The 20,503-nt window shown below is 42.9% G+C and overlaps 1 protein-coding gene across 14 annotated transcripts in view; it reads right to left on the bottom strand.

Moving 5' to 3' along the window:
• The window catches only part of LOC135217291 (atlastin-like), a 473,758-nt gene that overhangs the window by 406,378 nt on the left and 46,877 nt on the right, over window positions 1-20,503 (bottom strand). For 8 of the 14 annotated variants that reach the window (XM_064253090.1, XM_064253071.1, XM_064253100.1 and 5 more), the window contains one exon: window positions 18,540-18,616. The exons of the other annotated variants lie outside the window; for them this stretch is intronic. In XM_064253090.1, coding sequence (XP_064109160.1) covers window positions 18,540-18,556 — 17 coding nt within the window. In that variant the 5' untranslated portion in view covers window positions 18,557-18,616. The remainder of the gene's footprint in view (window positions 1-18,539; window positions 18,617-20,503) is intronic. 14 annotated transcript variants of the gene reach the window in all.

The raw sequence follows: 20,503 nt of genomic DNA, 5'->3' as shown, positions 1-20,503 counted from the left end.
TCCTTTACTTCGGCCGGAATTAGAAACTGGAAGGAATCCGGTTGCAATTTCTTGGCCATGAATCCTTCAGGAAAAACACTGAAGAGGTCCTCATGTTGCAGTCTTCCTAAAGAAATGAACCTCTCTAGCGAAGAGTGCGCGCCCAGTAGACTCATCCACATCGTCTTGCAGAGCAACCGGTCTTTTTCTTTAGAAAGTCCTGCACCTTCTGACTGCATTGGGCTTGCCTTTCGGGGGACGGAAAAGCCCGAAAAGTCACTGCCGATATCTGAATCCCCAAATCACGCTATCTGTTGTTGGGGCTCCAAATGGGATTTTCCCATATTCACTACCAGACCTAGGTCTTTTGCTAAGTCCAATGTTTGACTCACGTCCTCCAGACATTGACTTCTTGACTGGGATCTTATCAACCAGTCGTCCAGATACAAAGACACTCTGATCCTTCTTAAATGTAACCATCTCGCCACATTGGACATCATCCTCGTGAACACTTGAGGGGCTGTGCAAAGGCCGAAGCATAGGGCCTTGAACTGAAAGACCCTGTCCTGAATCACAAACCTTAGATACTTCCTGCTTCCTGGATGAATCGGAATAGGAAAGTATGCGTCTTGTAAGTCCAGAGTCGCCATCCAGTCCCCTGGACGTACCGCTGCCAGTACTGAATCGTTCGTCTCCATAGTGAACTTGGTCTTTTCTACGAAAAGATTCAGTTGACTTACGTCCAGCACTGGCCTCCAACCTCCCGAGGACTTTGCAACCAGGAACAGACGGTTGTAAAATCCCGGAGATTCGTGATCCAGAACAGGTTCTATTGCTCCTTTCTCTAGCATGGAAGCTACTTGCTCCCACAGAGCCGCTTTCTTCTCTAAATCGTTGTAATTTGCCCCGAGGGCTCTCGGAGATGTTGCGAGAGGAGGTCTTTTCAAGAAAGGAATCTTGTATCCTTCCCGAGCTACGTTGACAGCCCAGGGATCTGCCTTCATTTCTTGCCAAACTTCCCAAAAACCTTGAAGTCTGGCTCCCACTGTCGTCTGGAGGACTGAGTTCTCATTCTTTAGAGGGGGTCTTGGCTCCTCTTTCCGCGGGTACTCTCTTACCCTACCCCGGCGGGTCGAGCGAATGTTCTTCCTCGAAAGGGCTGTTGCGACGGTCTAGTATCCTTTGGCGTCTTCTTCACCAACTTGGTTGGTAAGAACTTCTTAACTGAAGACGAAAGAAGATCTTGAGTGGCTTTCTGCGAAAGGGATAGCGCTATATCCCTAATCACCTCTGAAGGAAACAGCTGTTTCGAAAGGGGCGAGAACAGTAACTCCGATTTCTGAGAGTTAGAAACTCCTTTTGAGGCGAACGAACACAACTGCGATCTCTTCTTAAGCACTCCTGCTGTGAATAACGAAGCCAGCTCATTCGTTCCGTCTCTAAGAGCCTTATCCATGCAGGACATAATGCTCTTAGCTGTTTCTAAGTCCTGCGAATCCTCTTCTCCTAGGGAATTCGCTAGCGCTCCCAAAGACCAATCCAAGAAATTGAAGACTTCGAAAAGTCCTAAAAATCCCTTTAAATAGATGGTCAAATTCCGAAGACGTCCACCAGACCTTGGCCGACTGTAACGCCTGTCTGCGTGAGCTGTCTACTATACTGGAGAAGTCCCCCTGGGAGGAGGCAGGTACTCCCAGGCCTAGACTTTCTCCAGTAGCATACCATACTCCTGATTTAGAAGCTAACTTAGCTGGAGGAAAAACAAAAGAGTATTTTCCCGCTTCTTTCTTCTCCTTCATCCAGTCATTCACCCGTTGAAGGGCCTTCTTCGCCGAAATTGACATCGTCATTTTCAGGAAAGAGGACTTCTTTGGAGTCCTAGTCTTGGAAAACTGTGATAAGGGGGATAACGGAGCTGTCGGTTTAAATTCCCCCTCAAAAACAGCAATAAGACGTGAAGTCAGAACCTTATAATCTGAAGAAGGTTCCGTATTCTTTTCTTCAATTACTTCCAACTCTTCTTCTGCTGAAGAAATGTCTTCTAAGTCGTCGTCGTATTGACGCTTCGTTGACGGACTAGCGTCCTCCGCCTGCCGTCCTGCGGCTACCGAGGCATCGGCGTCCTGCCAGCCTCTCGGCTGGTCGTGCCGGACCTGCGTCCTGCGGTGCTACCGAGGCGTCGGACGTCCTGCCCGCCTCTCGATGTCCTGCCGCCTGCGTCCTGCGTCCATCGTAGAAACGCCTGCTTCCTGTCGCCTGCGTCCTGCGTCCACCATTGGTCCCGCGTCCTGACGTTTGCGTCCTGCTTCTTCGGAAACTATTTTCCTCCTAGCGCCAGTTCGCCCTGAGTTCTCGGCGAACGCGTCCTTGTCTTCCCTTTTAGAAGACTTAATGGGAAGGAAATCGTCCTTACGCCTCGAAGATGGTTGTTCAGTAGCATCCCAAGACTTCACCAGTACTGCCAACTTGGACTGCATTCCGTAAGAAATGCTTCGTACTATCCTCCTGCATGGTAGACGACGAAGGATGAGGATTACGAGCTGGACTGCGACCTAACGGAGAGCGATCCTGTACTCTACCCGACGGAGAAATACGAGGGGAGGATACATAAGAAGATGGAGGCGATTCTCCCATGGAAATACCATGCCGAGACGGACGTATATCACCAGTGCGTCCTGCGTCCTCTCTAGTACGAAAAATCCTTTTCCTCTTGATCGGGACTGCGTCCCCGTCTTCCGAGGATGACAACACCCTCAGGACTACTCCAAGCCTCCCTGCCTTGCGCCTGTCTCTCGAGAGCCGTTGACGTCCTGAACGTCCTCTTGAGTGGGCGAGACACCACTGCATACCAGACGTTCTTCTCAGAAGTCGAACCTTCCGAGGACGCACACTTCCCAGTTACGCCTTTTCTGCGGCGAACCGCAACAGCCTGGGAACTTGCAACAGGACTGTTCGAAGGGACGCCTGACCGTGACAAAACCTCTCTCGCCTCCCTTCGACTGTCGACATGCCTTCTCCCTTGGGTCTGGGAGCTTGACAGAGGTCTAGGTCTAGGAGCACGAGAGAGACGATCAGACGCCCCCGCCCCTCCACCTATCACTTTCACTGACATCGAAAGCACTAACTTTATCTGTGAGTCGCTGTATCTGGTCGCCCATGGACGCAAGGGCAGCGAACACTTTTACAATATTTGTATCGTTCGTCTCCTCCGATACAGCAGCGGGCGCAGGAGATACCTGGGGAGAAGGAACTACCAATTCTACATTAGAAGGAGCTGGAGAGGAAATACAATCACTCCTTTTACTCGAAGAATTTGACTTCTCACTACGAGAAACAGATCTCCTTACACGATCTTTCTCAAGTCTCTCAACATATTTCATAAAGACCTTCCATTCCTTCTCTGATAAATTCTCACATTCAATGCATCTATTCTCCCAAGTACACACATTCTCCCTACACTTCTTACAAACGGTATGAGGGTCGACCAAAGCTTTCGGCAATCTTACCTTACACCCCTCTTTTACACACACTCTAAACATACTTCCAGAGTCAGACATCTTAAAGAACAATCCAAAGCGAATGCCAAGCTAACGTTTCCGAGTACAATACCAAAATCCAAGATCAGTCAGCAACGAGAATGAAAATTCTAGCAGGGAACCACCAACAATGTTGCCGGTTCGGCTGGCAGAGAAAATCTGGCCCAATTGGGAACGGTTCCTAGCGCTAGCGCCACGGTAACGGGGTGGTGGTTGCCTGAACTACTAATAGGTTACTAGCGATTGCCGCGAGTTTTGAAAATTTCTGCCAGGTGGAACAGAGAATATAGCTATATATATACCTGCCAGGTAAGTGTCATACATTAAACAACCTGTTTTCAAACCATTAAACACACCTTGAACAATTTTACACACAAATGAAGCGTTTGACAATTTTCCTTTCCCAGCATCAAAATTCAGTACAAAATAATTCAATTTAACTTTAAACACGAAATATTTTCTGGAAAAAAAATCATCAATTCTCACCTTACAACTGTGACTTGTCAAAAAGTTTTGGATAAACTTAGGTAAATGTCCACAGACAATGTTTTTATATAAATTTTTTAATACTGCATACCTCCATGTAGTATTGTATGCCTTTTTGATGCAAAAGAGACAGCTACAGTAATTTGTTTTTGTTAAAATCCTTTAAGTATGTGGTCTTAAAGGATTTTAAGACCACATACTTATGTTAGATAAGAGAATCCAATGTAGAGCTGTTATGTTATAACCCAAACTGAGTGGGAGTCTTTATTTCACTTTCATGAATGTGCCATCATAGTCTAGCATTTACCCTTTCTTGTAGTAATTTCCACAAGCAAGTTGTTAAAGAAATCAACCTGTAATTATTTACATATACTACTGGGATCCTTTCCACATTTGGGGATAAGAATTAGTATAGCTTTATGCCGTTCATCAGGAATTAAATTTCAGACATAAATTATTATAATACTATAATAAGTATGACTTTCCCAAAGGTGCTAAGTGGTAGATCATCTCAAAATAAATATATTGTCACCTCCAGGAGAAGATTTATTGCTGTACAAGACAGCAAATTCCAGCCCTTCCATATTAAATTTTCAAATACACATTATCCATTCTATATTATTTTTCTTTGTGCTGAAGCATTCATCTAAATTTCTATCACTACTTACATTTCTTTTGGATTAAGTATTCTTTGTTCATCTTTTAATATGGCATGTCTAGGTGGTTTAACATTGGTAAATTCATTTTCTGGAAAATTTCCCATATTTTTGGCATGGAGTATTATTAGACAGATTTGATACATATCTCCTCCATGAAATCATTCTTCCTTGAATTACTTCCTTTTTAAAAGTTGCAAAGATTTTGTTGTATAGAGGTTTGTGAATCAATTTTTACTTTAGTCAGTTTTTGTCAAGTTTCTTTTACAGTAATTTTGAAGGAACAGAAAAGTTGGGAGGAAATTTTGTCGGTGCATTAGGCTGCCTACAGCAAGTAGAGAGAGGGGTGGAGCTTGGACACTGACAAGGTGAGAGTGCTCAGTCACTTGCTTGGATGTTTAATAAGCAGCTGTATATATTTTTTGGTCAGCGCTTCCACCACAATTTTTGCCTACTATGTATCACTTTATTGCCACCTGTGACCTTAATATGGGCCAAGAAAATGATTTGAGTCAACAGAAAATAGCAGAAATATGTTGCTGAAGCAATCTGGCCTTAAAACAAAGCAGATATCGGATCAGCTGGTTGTGAGGAGGCATTCAGTTTGACACTGGGTGGCCAGATTTAATGAAGGTGGCAACCATGAGATTCCGTCTCAGAAAAAGTACCCTGGTATGCCTAAGAAGAAATTAGAAAGTAATTGATGCTTGAGAATAGTCAAACTTCAATCAGAGGTCTTCTTAGGCATACCAGGGTTCTTTTTCTGAGACGGAATCTCATAGTTGCTACTATCTCTAGATGTAAATGCTAAGGTATATTTACTTATTGTTGATATTGTTTTGTTGACATGTTGTAAAGATAATATTATTGGTTCATATTTTTTTTTAGTTACTGGTGCATTTCCCTAGGTGTAATCTGGTGTGTAAACCATTTACTTTCCATAGCATAACATAGCTACTGAAAATATGTATTTTGTTATTAGTCAAACTTTGATTTCTATTTTGGTTTTATCAACTTGGAATTTTCTAATAATTTACTCACGACATTCATTTGTTTTTCTTTATAACATATTAAGTGTTTGATGCACATGCATCCTTTTACATGTGTATTCAAATCAGAGGTTTCTTTTTTTCTATATTTCATAAAAATTCTTTTAATAGGTTTTTGTTATTATTGCACAATTCAATGAAACAATTATTACATCCACATGTTATATCATGTATATTTGTTTCTTTTGTTCATCTTGTACCAATTATTGGTGATGGGGTAACTTCTTCTCACTTGATTATCTATGGTATGGTTCTTTTCCATTTCTTAGGTGTTCTGAATATCTGCATCCATATGTTTTAATGTTATGTATTTTTAGTGGGGGATATTATGAGTAGAACTGGTAGTGCATGTAAATCGCTCTTATTTTTTTTGCGCATGAGCAAATACTATTTGATAATATTACGAAATTTGAATATAGGGGCAACAACAAAAAAATTATTCATGTGTTTTGTTTCAAACGTAGGTTGAAATACCAAAAAAGTCATGTTTAAACGGTGAAAATTCTGGCATGTCCAATTTACCAGTTCTCTGGTATTATAGCAATATTTACCTTAGAAATAGCGCTAAAGGAACGTATTTCACTGGGCGACACGGCTTCCTCGACCAGAAATAGATTTTTCCTACGTCAAAATCCCTTTTTTATTCTTATTTTTTGTGCATGTGCAGTACAAAAATATTAGAAACTAACATTACTGATTCTTGGAAGTACATAAATTAATTCACCAGTTTTATTCAAAAGAACGTTACTAGATAATTTGAAGTCGATATTTCAGATTTCTTCCATTGCAAAAATTGCCATATTGAAAAATTAGGAGGCCATTTTGAAAAAATGGATTTTTTTTTTAATCAGGAGTTTGAAAGTATATAAAACAATTTAGTGGGCCTTTGTGCAAAATTTCATGCTTGTATCACAATTCGCACAATTACCTTGATTATCTGGGCTACTATCCTCCACTATTTAGGAGATAAAGGTATATTCTCAGCTTGTTTTTATTTTTGTTATTTCTTCATATACTTTGTTTTTGGTTTAACCAAAGTTTCTTAATTTTGGGTGGTGTTCTCTTCAAAGGCCTCTTTTTATCCTTATTTTCTAGTCCAGCACAACTTTCCTCTATTACTTCTGTGGTAGTTTCTTCTTGAGCTATCTGCATTAATATTTTAAAAGAATCCAATAAAATATTATCTATATCATTTGCCTCTGATTCTTGATTTTTTACCACTTTAGTTTTTTCTGTGGAGCATTAATCTTTTCTTGGAATTTATTTTTCTGTGCTCCATTACTACTATCTATATGTGTTTTTCTTGCACTGTTCTAGTTAGTTTCTTAGACGGATTTTGAATTCCTCTCACCTTTAACAGTTTTTCTTCTTTTATAGACATCCCAGCTCTTTCCCGAAATATTCTTAACTCTGTAGTGGATATTTTGTAGTACATTTATACATTCTTTGGGCCTTGTATGATGGTCTTGCCTACAGTTAATCAACTTTGGATTAGTACTGCACTTCCACTGAATGCCATGTTCTTCAGATCTGCACAATATACACACACAAAATCATTTCAACAATATTTTTTTGCAAGCCCATATTTACTACAATTTTGACACTTCGAGATACATGGTCTTACTTCTCTGGTTTGGCCTAAAAATGATATTGTTAAACTACAATAAAGTTTTGTACATACTTACCTGGCAGATATATACTTAGCTATAGTCTCCGACGTTCCCGACAGAATTTCAAATCTCGCGGCACACGCGACAGGTAGGTCAGGTGGTCTACCTTACCCGCCGCGCGGGTGGCGATGTACGAACCACTCCCGTAAGCTTGTCAGATTTTTCTCTTCCACCTGTCTCCTGAGGGGAGGCTGGGTGGGACCATTAATCGTATATATCTGCCATGGTAAAGTATGTACAAAACTTTATTGTAGTTTTAACAATATCATTTTTGTACATGAACTTCCCTGACAGATATATACTTAGCTGATTGGCACCCTTGGTGGAGGGTAAGAGACAGCTCAATAATACAGGTAAGACGGGAAACAACTAATGTTGTAGGATATAAAAACCTTGGTTCTCACCTTTTCAGGATGAAGACTTCATAGATACTATCTCTGAGTCTGCATTGCCTGGAGAGCTACAGCTAGGACGTGACCTGATGCTGAAAGACTCTCGGATCTACCACTGGGATATGTGATCCCCTATTGTGGTAGAATCCAAGTCGGATGCTGTTAGAGGGACCTTGTCCGCTTACCTAACAGATCCTTACCACTACCTCTGCAAGGAGCCAAAACCCACCAGACCACCTAACCAAAATACAAAGGGTTAATATTACGACAAAAAGAGGTGCCTCCTGCAACCTCTTTCAGACAACCAAAAACAACAATATAAAATATAGGGTAACATATAAAAAATTTACACAGGATAAGTTTCAGCTCCCTGCCCCAGCACCGAATCCGCCCGATACGAAAGGACCCAAGCGAAGGCATTTATCATATGTGATTTTTACATCACGTAGGTAGTGGTTTGCGAAAACCGATTGGCATCTCCAAAAAGTCGCCTCCATCAAGTTCCGCACAGACATATTTTTTCTGAATGCAAGCGAAGTTGCGATGGCTCTCACCTCGTGAGCTTTCACTTCCAGTAGTCTAAAATGATCTTCCTTACAGGCAACATGTGCCTCTGTAATAAGGCTTCTCAGAAAAAAGGAAAGAGCATTCTTCGACATGGCCGAGTGGGGTCCTTTACGGAGCACCAAGCACATCTTGATTAGCCTTAAGTTGTTCCTTCCTCTTAAGGAAATACTTCATAATTCTCATAGGGCAAAGAGTTCTTTCAGGCTCTTCCCCTACTAGAAAAGATAAACTACGAACTTCAAAGCTCCTGGGCCAAGGGCGTGATGGGTTTTCATTCTTTGCCAGGAAATTTGGAAGAAATGAACACACCATAGAATCTTCCTTAAACCCTACATTGCCCTCAATAGCTTGGAGCTCACTCACTCTCTTAGCTGTAGCTAGGGCCAAAAGGAAGATAGCCTTCTTCGTCAAATCCTTGAAAGAGGCTAAGCCAGGAGGTTCGAATCTAGACGATCCAAGGAATTGTAGGACTACGTCTAGATTCCAGTTCGGTACTACATGAGGACGCTTAATGGTTTCAAATGATCTAATAAGATCATGCAGGTCCTTATCATCGGATATATTTAAGCCTCTATGCCGAAATACCGCCGCCAACATACTGCGGTATCCCTTAATAGTTGACACAACCAGATGACATTCTTCTTTGAGGAAAATAAGGAAATCCGCAATTTGGGTCACAGAGGTACTGGAAGAGGAAATGTTCTTCCTCTTGCACCAACGTCTGAAGACATCCCACTTTGACTGGTATACACGCAAGGTGGAAGGTCTCCTCGCTCTTGCGATTGCTTTAGCAGCTGTTGCTGAAAAGCCTTTCGCTCTGACCAAACTTTGGACAGTCTGAAACCAGTCAGACTGAGAGCGAGGAGATTTTTTTGTGGTACCTGTCGAAGTGGGGTTGTCTGAGTAGATCGCTCCTTAGCCGGGGAGCGATCTTGGAAAGGGTCCACTAACCATTCCAGTTAACCTCTGTGAACCATTCTTGGGCCGGCCAAAAGGGAGCGATTAAGGTCATTCTCGTTGAATCGGACTCTACGAACTTCTTGATGGTTAGCCCCAGGATCTTGAAGGGGGGAAACGCGTAGACGTCGAGTCCGTTCCAGTCTAGAAGAAGAGCATCTATTGCTACTGCCTCTGGATCTGATATCGGAGAGCAGTAAGGATCCAGCCTCTTGTTCTTTGACGTGGCAAAGAGGTCTATGTGTGGCCTGCCCCATAACTTCCACAGGCTCTGGCATACATCCAGATGAAGGGTCCACTCTGTGGGAAGGACCTGATCTTTCCTGCTGAGGAGATCTGCTCTTACATTCCTTTCTCCCTGCACGAACCTGGTGAGAAGCTTGATTCCTCTTTCTTCTGCCCACAGAAGAAGGTCTCTTGCTGTCTCGTACAGGGAGAAGAATGCGTCCCCCCCTGTTTCCTGATGTATGCCAGAGCTGTAGTGTTGTCCGCGTTGACCTGCACTACCGATCTTCTGACTTTGGGCTCGAAAGCCTTCAGAGCCCAACCACACAGCCATCAACTCCTTTCTGTTGATGTGCCAGGCTACCTGGTCCCCCACCCAGGTACCTGACACTTCGCTGGTTCCCAGAGTTGCACCCCACCCATGTCCGACGCTCGGAGAACAACACCAGGTTGGGGGTCTGTGATTGAAGAGACAGTCCCTTCGCAAAGAGGTTGGGATCTGTCCACCATAAGAGATGTTTCTTGATGTCCTGGGATAACGACAGGGAGAACGTCAAATCCTGAGAACGACGACTCCAATTCCGATGAAGAAAGAATTGGAGTGGTCTCAGGTGCAACCTTCCTAGGGAAACGAATTGCTCCAGAGAGGAGAGCGTCCCCAGCAGACTCATCCACTCCCTCACTGTGCATACTTCTTTCCCTAAGAAGGTTGTTACTCTCTCGAATCCTCGGGCTATCCTTTCCTGCGAGGGAAAAGCCCGAAAACTCAGAGAGTTCATCTGTATCCCGAGATACACACACTCTTGCTCGGGAATTAGTGATGACTTCTTGAAATTGACGAGAAGTCCCAAAGCCTTCGTCAATTCTAAAGTTACTTGTAAGTCCTTCAAACAACGATCTTCTGAATTGGCCCTTATTAGCCAATCGTCGAGGTACATGGATATCCTCACCCCTTTCAAATGAAGCCATTGAGCCACATTCCTCAAAATCCCCGTGAACACTTGAGGGGCCGTCGAGAGGCCGAAACACAGAGCCCTGAACTGAAAAATTTTCCCCCCCATCATGAATCTGAGAAACTTCCTCGAGGAAGGATGGATCGGTACGTGGAAGTAAGCGTCCTGTAAATCCAAGGAAACCATCCAGTCCCCTGGACGAAGTGCTGCCAGCACTGATGAAGGCGTTTCCATCGTGAACTTCTTCTTTCTACGAAGAAGTTCAGGGCGCTTACATCCAACACCGGTCTCCATCCCCCTGAGGACTTCGGAACTAGGAAAGGCGGTTGTAGAAGCCCGATGAATGATGGTCTGTCACTAGTTCGATATAGCCCCCTTCTCCAGCATCTGATCTACTGCTAGATGGAGAGCTTGATTCATGATGGGGTCTCTGTACCTGGCCGTCAGTTCCCTTGGGATGGCCGTCAAGGGAGGTCTTTCGACGAAAGGGATGAGGTAACCTCTCCTCAAAATAGAAAGGGTCCAAGGATCCGCCCCTTTTTGGGCCCAGACTTCTGCAAACTCTAAGAGTCTGGCGCCCACCGTTGATTGAAGGACTTGCAAGTTATTTGGGGGCCTTAACAGACTTGGCGAAAGTCTTACCCCTTCTTGAAGGTCTACGACCTCTAAACGTAGAGTTTCTTGATGAAGATGCCCCTCGAAAGGGTTCTCGAACACTTGCCTTTTCCTTCTTAGCCTTGGTAGGGAAGGAAGGGCGAGGTTTTCTTGCCGACTGTGCCAAAAGGTCCTGGGTGGCTTTGGCCGAAAGTGACCTCGAAATGTCCTGCACTCGATGTTTTCGGGAACAACTGAGTAGACAGAGGAGCAAACAGCAAAGAAGACCTCTGAGCATGGGAGACCGACTTCGTTAAGAAGGAACAATAAACCGACCTCTTCTTCACGATCCCCCCCGGCCCCATAAAGGGAGGCGATTTCACTCGCTCCGTCTCTTACCGACTTGTCCATACAAGACAAAACACACATAAGATCTTCTGGCGAAATTGACTCTGGCACTTCAATTTTCTTGGCTAGGACTCCCAACGACCAATCAAGGAAGTTAAATACTTCTAGCACTCTAAACATACCTTTGAGCAAATGATCCAATTCATTCATTGCCCAAGTCGTCTTAGCAGAGTTAAGGGCAGCTTCTCCTTGTCGAATCTACCAGTGCCGAAAAATCCGAATCAGCCGAAGACGGTAGACCCAATCCTAAGGGCTCTCCTGTTTCGTACCAGAAACCAGCGCGTCCTGATAACTTCGAAGGAGGAAAAGCGAACATCGTTTTCCCCGCTTCTTCTTTGGAAGCCATCCAGGAACCAAAACTCCTCAGTGCCTTCTTCATAGAAAGAGTTGGCTTCATCCTCACACAAGAAGAACTCTTCGCTGTCTTCGCCGTTGAAAAAAGTGAGTGAGGAGAAGGAGGAAGCCGTAGGCGTAAGGGAATCCCCAAAAACTTGTAAAAGTAGCTCTGTAAGCTTCTTGTAAGAAGACAGCAGCAGCGCGAAGTGTTCGGTTCCTCATCCGAACCTTCTAGGACGTCTTCTCGAGGCGAGCGCGGAAGATCCTTATGTGACGAAGGGATCCTAGCAGGAGTTGAGCGAGAGGTTGGAGAACGCCCTCTCTTAGAAGAGTTCACATCCACTGGAGAACGATGAGAAGATCTGGGAAGTCTACGATGAGACTCCCTCTTCGAGGTATACGGACTCTCAGCCGAAGGAGAGGTAGGGCTCCTACTCCGAGAATCCTCGGAAACATCCACAGGGCGCTTACGAGGAGGCGAGCGCCTACTATACTCTATGCGCCTATCCTGAGGCGAGCGGCTGCCAGGAGAAGAGCGCCTATCGAGAGCAGAGCGCTTTTGCGCGCTCCTCCATACCTGTCCAGTTGCGTACGATCAACGGAAGTCCGACTGGAAGGCGAAATGCGCCTACTAGGAGAAGGCTGCTTGCGAGACTCTTGACGTCTAACAAGAGGGTAACATTGGAGAAGGGCGCTTCAAAACTAACGAGCGCCTACTTGGAGAAGGGCGCTTCCGGGATTCCTGGTGCCTACCAAGAGACAAACGGTCAGGAGAAGTGCGCCTAGAAGCGGGAGAGCGCCTACACGAGAAGGGCGCTTGAAAGACTCTGTTGTCTGACCCCTAGGAGAATAATCAGGAGTATGACGCCTTTTAAAAGAGACGAGCGCCTACTAGGAGATCTATGTGCAGTAGGCTCTTGGTGCCTACCTTGCGGGGAGCGGCTAACAGTAGGCCGTCTATCATGCACACGGACTCCTACCAGACTCTAGATGCCTGTCAGGAGAGAAGTCACGATCCGACACTCGAGGAGAGTGACCATCTGGAAGAAGAACGCCTACTTGTATAAGGGCGCCTTCTAGAATCTTGAGGCTGCTGAGGAGAAGTTTCACGCGAGGGAGTTGAAGAAATCGCGTGATGAGCAGGTGCAGTGCGCTTACCGGAAGCGGGAATCCAATCTGGAGAAAAAACTTCTTTCTCCATAGAGCGTCCTACCGATGTTTGGCGTCTTGAAATCGAAAGAGAGCCAGGCGAGCGAGGGCGCTCACGCGAGCGAGGGCGCTCACTCGAGCGAGGGCGCTCACGCGAGCCCCCACCTTCATACGAAACCTCCCCATATGAAGGAGAACGATCCTCTGAAGAGCGGCGCCTAGATCTCTTGATCGGAAGAGAAACGTCCTTCTTCCTACGTGATCTAACTCCTAGAGAGTCTGCTAGCGCCGTGATCTGAGCTTGAAGTCCCGCGAGTACTCTCGTAGGAGAATCTTCTTGTTCTTCCTCGGAAGCAGGCGCCGAGCGCGGAGCGCGAGAAGAAGAACGATCACAGGATTTCTTGGGTTTCTTCGCCTCCACCCACGATTCTTCCGGGAAAACCTCCAGACTAGAAGCCAAAGGACTGCAGGGAGCCTTCCAAGCCCTCTTCAACGGGCGCGACGCATCCGGGGAGTTCCAACCTCTCTTCGGAGAGGGAGACGACGAAGAGGAGAAGCATTGGCGTAGGAGCTCCTTCTTGTAGCGATCCGAGGCAGCCTGGGAGCGTACTTCAGGATCTGCCGAGGGGACGCCTGACCGGTGGGGGGCTCTCCCTAGCCCTCCTGCGGCTTTCGACTTTCCTACTCCAACTGGAACTGGGAGTCTGGAAGAGGTCTAGGCCTAGAGGCACTAAGGAGCCGGTCAGACGCACCCTCCACAACACTGGGGACACTGCACTGATCACTAACACTCTCCTTACCTTCCAACTGACGAATCTTCTGATCCATAGAACGATTCTTGGCTTTCAGAGCTGCCGCCTCCGAAGGCGAATCTTCGGCTTCGGTGCGGGGAGCCGGGGCTGCCACTTGGGAAGAAGGTTCTAATTCTACGTTAGTACTATTAGGATCCACATCCAACTCACTCATTCTAGATCTGCTAGAACTTCTAGAGGAAGCCTTACGCACTCTATCACGTTCCAACTTCCTAACATAAGAAGAGAGAGCCTTATATTCTTCTTCATTCAATCCCTTACATTCATTACAAGGGTTAGCAAAAGCACATTCATTCCCCCTGCATTTCATGCAAACCGAGTGGGGGTCTACCGAAGCTTTCGGCAACCTCACCTTACATCCTTCATTCACGCAAACCCTAAACAAAACCGAAGTTTTAACTACCGATTCTAGATCAGACATCGTTAAAGAAAATCAAACTCAAAATCAAACCGGTCCACAATCAGCGTATGCCAAGCCAAACAAAGCGAATACGTCACCAAAAGAAGTCCAAATTAACTCCAGGCAAGCGAGAATCGAAAAACTATCGAGAGGAACCGACAACAGTTGTTATCGTTCCCGCGACAGAGAAAAATCTGACAAGCTTACGGGAGTGGTTCGTACATCCGCCACCCAGCGGCGGGTAAGGTAGACCACCTGACCTACCTATCGCGTGTGCCGCGAGATTTGAAATTCTGTCGGGAACGTCGGAGACTATAGCTAAGTATATATCTGTCAGGGAAGTTCATGTACAAAAATTTTATTTTCTTACGTTAATCTTGGCCATCAAATCTTATTTTTGCAATTTTTAACATGTTTTTATTTCTTTTTTTACTAAGAATATTATATACAGTAGTGCGTCAGGATACTAAATTAATCCATTCCAAAGCGGCCTTCGTAACCTGAGCTTTTCGTATCTAGAACTACGTTTTATATGTAAATTGCCTAATTCGTTCCAAGCCCTACAAAAACACCACAGTAAATTTTATAATAAAGCTAAATTGACCAATAAACAATGAAATACAAAAATTTGGACCATTCAATACCTAACAAAACCATGATCCATAATCCAATACCAAACCAAGATTGAAAAAAAAGGAAAGATAGTAAGGGAAAATTTATAGTAGGAGAAGGAGTAAAGGAGTTAAAGGTCACAATGTTCAGTTGAATCCCCTGCAGAGAGGGGGACAAATGAGCATACTCTCCCTGCAGTGGATCCTTAAGTGCCCCACGTCATCAAGGGGTTGAGATTAGGGGGTTTACCTAGTTGTAACTACTTCAAAAGTGAAACAAGGTTGCACTAGATTTAAGAGGACGAACAGCATAACCCATTTTGTGAAATACAATTTCTTAATCAAATTTATGCATTAGTGAATTTGACTTTTATGTATATTACAAGCACTGTCCTGCTTGGATTTGCCAATGCCTAAAAATTTGTTGTCTAATTTACGGGTACTCTATAAGATGTCAAAAATTTGTCTGACTTAATCTTTAAGTCAATTTTTATTTTCCTACACAAGTTTCACATAATATTACTGCTGTTTTCTTCTCTGGAGAATTGAAAATGTACCAATGAAGAGCATGAATAAATTTTAACAATAACAAAATTGATGATACATACTAAAAAATGTTAAGTATATCTTAGCTTAACCAGACCACTGAGCTGATTAACAGCTCTCCTAGGGCTGGCCTGAAGGATTAGATATTTTTTAGGGCTAGGAACCAGTTAGTTACTTAGCAACGAGACCTACAGCTTATTGTAGGATCCAAACCACACTATATCGAGAAATGAATTTCTAATCACCAGAAATACATTCCTCTGGTTCCAGTTGGCAGAGCGGAGAATCGAGCTTCGGACCACTGAATCAGAAGGCAAACAAGTAACCCACTTTTCCAACGAGGGACTAATGATGATACATACTGCATGTCTTATGTTTGATACTGCATATTACATAGCAAAATCGATCACACATCATTTTTTATTCTGTCTGGTAGTTGCTTGTGAATGCCATTTATTGCTAGCATGAAGGTGCTAATAAAAACCACTTCCCTATTTGGTTACACATTTTTTCCAGGTTCAACCCTTAGATTCCCTTCCTAAGTACGATATACAAGTCATACATTTCCGTTTTCTCTAAAACTATGCACGAGCAACTTCCTAGAGTTCTGGGCTACTCACACCAGCCATCTACCATTCCCAGTATCCTTGGGGGAATAACCCCTGGCATCAAGTCCAAGGACTTCATGACCATGGCGAGCACTCACTCAAAAACCTTTTGGCTGCTGGAAAGTAAAAAACTTCTTTTGGAATGAAGAACATAACATAATAATAAGCTTGAGGTTCATTCCAAGGGTTTGAAATCTCATTGCAAAAGCCTTAGTGTAGTAATAGAGATTCACCAGTGAGAGTGGTCACTGGACATCACAGCCTACTATAATAGATTCACATCAACCCTGCATTTAATGTCTCGGCCCTTCTATTACGATGCTCCTGATTCAAGGCTGGAAACTCTCAGCCTCTCTCAAGAATTCACATAGTCAGGATGTACATTCCAACCTCTCCTGACAAAAATGTCTTTCAAAAATTTTAACTTTCATTACACCTCAGTTTTACCTGCAGAAAAGGAGTGTCCCAATCTCATCACTAAACATCATCACGCCAATGATTTAAGGATTATAATGATATACAAATATTTACTTCAGTAAACTTAATGCTAAAATATTTATAGTGAACTAAACATGAAATTCTTATTGTAAAATATATCCTTACATTCCTTACATGAGATTGCAGTGCATTCATCATTTATCATCTTGTGTTTCATACAGTTTTGTAGCTTAAATGTCATGGAAGACAATGCTACCAAACAATTTATAGGTAGGGCTATCAATATTCTGAAAATAACAAGCAAAATATTAAGAATAGTAGTCTCTCTCTCTCTCTCTCTCTCTCTCTCTCCTCTCTCTCTCTTCTCTCTCATCTTCATGTAGTCAGGTGTTGCTCAAGTGATCACTCAATGACATCATCATCATGATCACAACCCCTTGATAGAAGCAATATTATGGGAGAAAAAGAATATTAAGACTTCAGTATCGTTACTATCATTATCACCTTCCCTCTTTCATATCCTATTGCGGAAACCTCTACATGAAAAAATTTGTTACTTAGATATTGATACCTTATGGAGGAAATTCATTCATCCCATTGATTTTTCTTTCACTACAATCAGTCCTCCTATCTCCCTCTCATTATTCCTTTTTATCATATATTAATATTTTCTTCATAATTATTATATCATTCCAATCCTTGAATCATTGGCTTGTAGATGCTTAGTGATGCAATTGGAAAACACTACTTTTCTGCAGGTAAAACTGAGGTGTTATGAAAGTTATAACTTTTGCAAGACATTTTTGCCAGGGGAGGTTGGAACCTACATTATGACTATGCGAACACTCTCTCTCTCTCTCTCTCTCTCTCTCTCTCTCGTTTCCAGCCCTGTGATTGGCTTATCAACAGCCAATCAGGAGCGTCATAAGGAACGGCACTGGGCATGAGATGCACAGGTGATGTGGATCTATTATAGGTCCCGTGGAAGCTGTAGTGATGCCCTTAGTATACGTCTTCACTCAAACATGAACAGACTTGTAGCACAGTACTGCTCTGTAAGCTGTGACCCTGCAGCATGGGAGGCAGACACCATGATGCCAGCTTTAACTAACCTATGACAACCTTTCTCATTTCCTTTAATAATTAAATGACTAAAGTACCATTAAAATTTAACACTGATACTTGTTTCATTGACCTGAAAACGCATTCTTTGAATCAATAAAATTCTTTGTGGATAATAACAGCGAGGGAACTTTTCTTAAAATATTACCAGATAAGCTTTCAAGATGAAAAATATATTTAGCATTTAGCAAAAACAACAAGCAAAAGCCACCCAAATTATTCTAGAAAAGTAAAATCGAAAATTCATGACACAAACACAAACCCACACACACAAAATTTAAGTCCAAAAACTTTGTATTTGACACAAGAGACCAGTCAAATTCTAAGGTCAAGAGGATGAAAATTATATCAATAAATAGATTTATTAACATTTAGTACCTTCCTATGAGATTTTCCTCTAGGCATACTTAAAGGTGTCTGACTGGTGCTCTATGTGTCATCCATTATGAAGCAGAGAAAGAATTTTCTTCTTTTTGTTTTAGAGTTAATTTTTTATGTTAAATACAAATGCAAATGATGTTAGTATTCTGCAATTTTTGCAAGTAACCTGACATTCATTAAGATGGTTAGTGTGAGAGCATTCTGCATATGCAAGACTAAATTTTACAATCCTGAATGTTAGCATACTGAATTAACAACTGTTTACACTGGAGTTAATTTATCAAACCAAACTACATAACTGGACAAAAAGCAGCAGTCCCAACCCAACATTATAAAATATATATACATACATATATTATACAGGCAGTCCCCGGTATCAGCCAAAATGCACCAATTTCTGGTTATCAGTACGGATAATAGCATACTGGTGCCAATACATACCTAACAGAAGTGCCATTAACCGGTTATTGGTGCCGATAAGCGCAGAAAATCGGCAAATTTCAGCGCTTATCGGCAAATTTCAGTTATCTCAGATTTTCGCTTATCATCAAGCCATTGGTACAGAAATCCCCTCTCCCCATAAATAACCGGGGACAGCCTGTCTGTACGTATACAATACATACATACATGTATATATATTTTTTTTAAACACTGAATAACTCACAGCTCTTCAACCTGCATCCTGAAAACCTGGCCAAATGGTTCACTCTCAATGCTATCGTTCTTGAACCTCTTTTATTTCTGGAGGAATAAAGGAAAAACACTAAACCTTGTTATGTGATCTACAATACATTTCAAAGTTATTTTAATATTTACCATAAAAAACTTTATTATTTGGATATTTACCTACGGTTAAAGATAGCTATATCTTCGCAACAGCTGGTGTGGTCAGCATCAAAATAAAAAAGATTATAACTGTTTGGCTAACCTGGATGACTGTATAGTTCTCTACCAGGTATATCAAATGTTTTAGTTCTCATCATAATTTCTTTACAGCCCACCAAGTTCTGGGGAGGCTATGTCGATTCTACTTAAACAGTAGGAAGTATCCAAATAATGAATTTCATTTAAAAATCTATTAAAGATAGCCGATTTCCACATCGAGATAAAGACGGTGGGTTAGCATGGCTAGTCAAGAATCTGGTCAGCCAAGCCAACTTAAGGTTTCTTACTAACCCAAACATTCTAACCTGATCTGGGATTCTTTCTGAATTGTACAGCTGCCAGAAGCCAGAAGATGGATCCCTGTCAGGGGCTAAGGCTCTCTGGTAGCAGACAAGGTAAGAGCAGCCTTGTGGAAAAAGCCGACTCTGCAGAAGTGTTAACGAGACCCGTGCTTGGGTTCGACACCCAAACAAACGGCAGTCAAAACTCCCTAAGCTTGTCTTTGGAGAAAGCAGACCACTCAGCAAACACAACTTTAATCCCACAGAGAAAAGATTTGAATTAAATACTCTGCCTCTGCACTGGGAAAAAAAAAAAAAAAAAAAAAAAAAAAAAAATTCATTTTCCAAACCCTAGCAGCAAAAAACTTCTTCACATATAACAGAAAAGACAATCAAGTGCCAGTAAGGCATCAAACACCTACTATGTGGCCCTGCGTAGCAGTAAATAAGGACAAGTCCTGGTATTCTAGAATGATGCCTTATGCACCAGAATGTGAGAAAACTCTTCAAGCTCTTATCTCAACCAAATGATAATAAAAGGAAAACTATCAACGAGCCACTTAAACACAGAAGATGACTCCTCTACATCAAATTCCTCATCTGTCTAGCAGCAGAAAAATTCCCTCTGGTGACAAGGGAAGGAAGGCACCAGACATCCTGTGGTCCTGTGCCAGAAAGTGCACCATCTTGTAGTTGTGAGCCAGAAAGTACACCCGAAAAAAATTTCAACAATATATCATGATTATTGAACCAATAACAGAAGACCTAATATCACAATTACATATTGTTATTCTCTCTTAAATTGGAGCTGAGGTTAAGCAAGTGAGCCAAACACTTAACTGATTGAGATGGATGACAGGAAGGTGTCGACAGGCACAGAATAACCTCACCCTGAGAACTGACCCAGTTTCCCGGCAGTGGACTTTTCCAACTGTTGCATGGTCAGTCCTAAGCTCAGGCTACAGATGAACAAGGGCACTGACACCTTCCCTCAAAGGGGACCACACAAGAGCCCCTACAATGGGGATACGTGGATTGGCTACTAGAACTCAAATTTCAGTCAACCCCTTAACAGCTTCCTGAATAAAACTAACATCATGTCTAACTTTGAAATATGCTTTTCCTGAACTGATGGCGAGCAGAAGGCAGAGCTGATGTAGGATCCAGCATAGGACATGAGGTATGAGAGTGGAGACATTAGGAGGTTAATTGGAATGAATTATAATATTTGTCTGATCACTCCTTACACTCTTCACACCTAGTTGATACTCCTTCAACCAGCACAAACTCTGTCTACCTAACATGATAAAGATCACATCTAATTCTATAGGATAGAATCTGTTAACAGGTGAGGTGGGTGAATAGTGACCGAGAGGGAACACTGACCAAATCCTCTGGTACAAAACCATTTCAAATTGCACGCCGAAACTCACCACCAACACAGCACCCATCTCAGTGAACA

Source organism: Macrobrachium nipponense, chromosome 19 (genome assembly GCF_015104395.2).
Source record: "Macrobrachium nipponense isolate FS-2020 chromosome 19, ASM1510439v2, whole genome shotgun sequence".
NCBI classification, from domain to species: Eukaryota; Metazoa; Arthropoda; class Malacostraca; order Decapoda; family Palaemonidae; genus Macrobrachium; species Macrobrachium nipponense.
The sequence above is the reverse complement of the archived record's forward strand: the minus strand, read 5'-3'. Positions and strand labels throughout refer to the sequence as shown.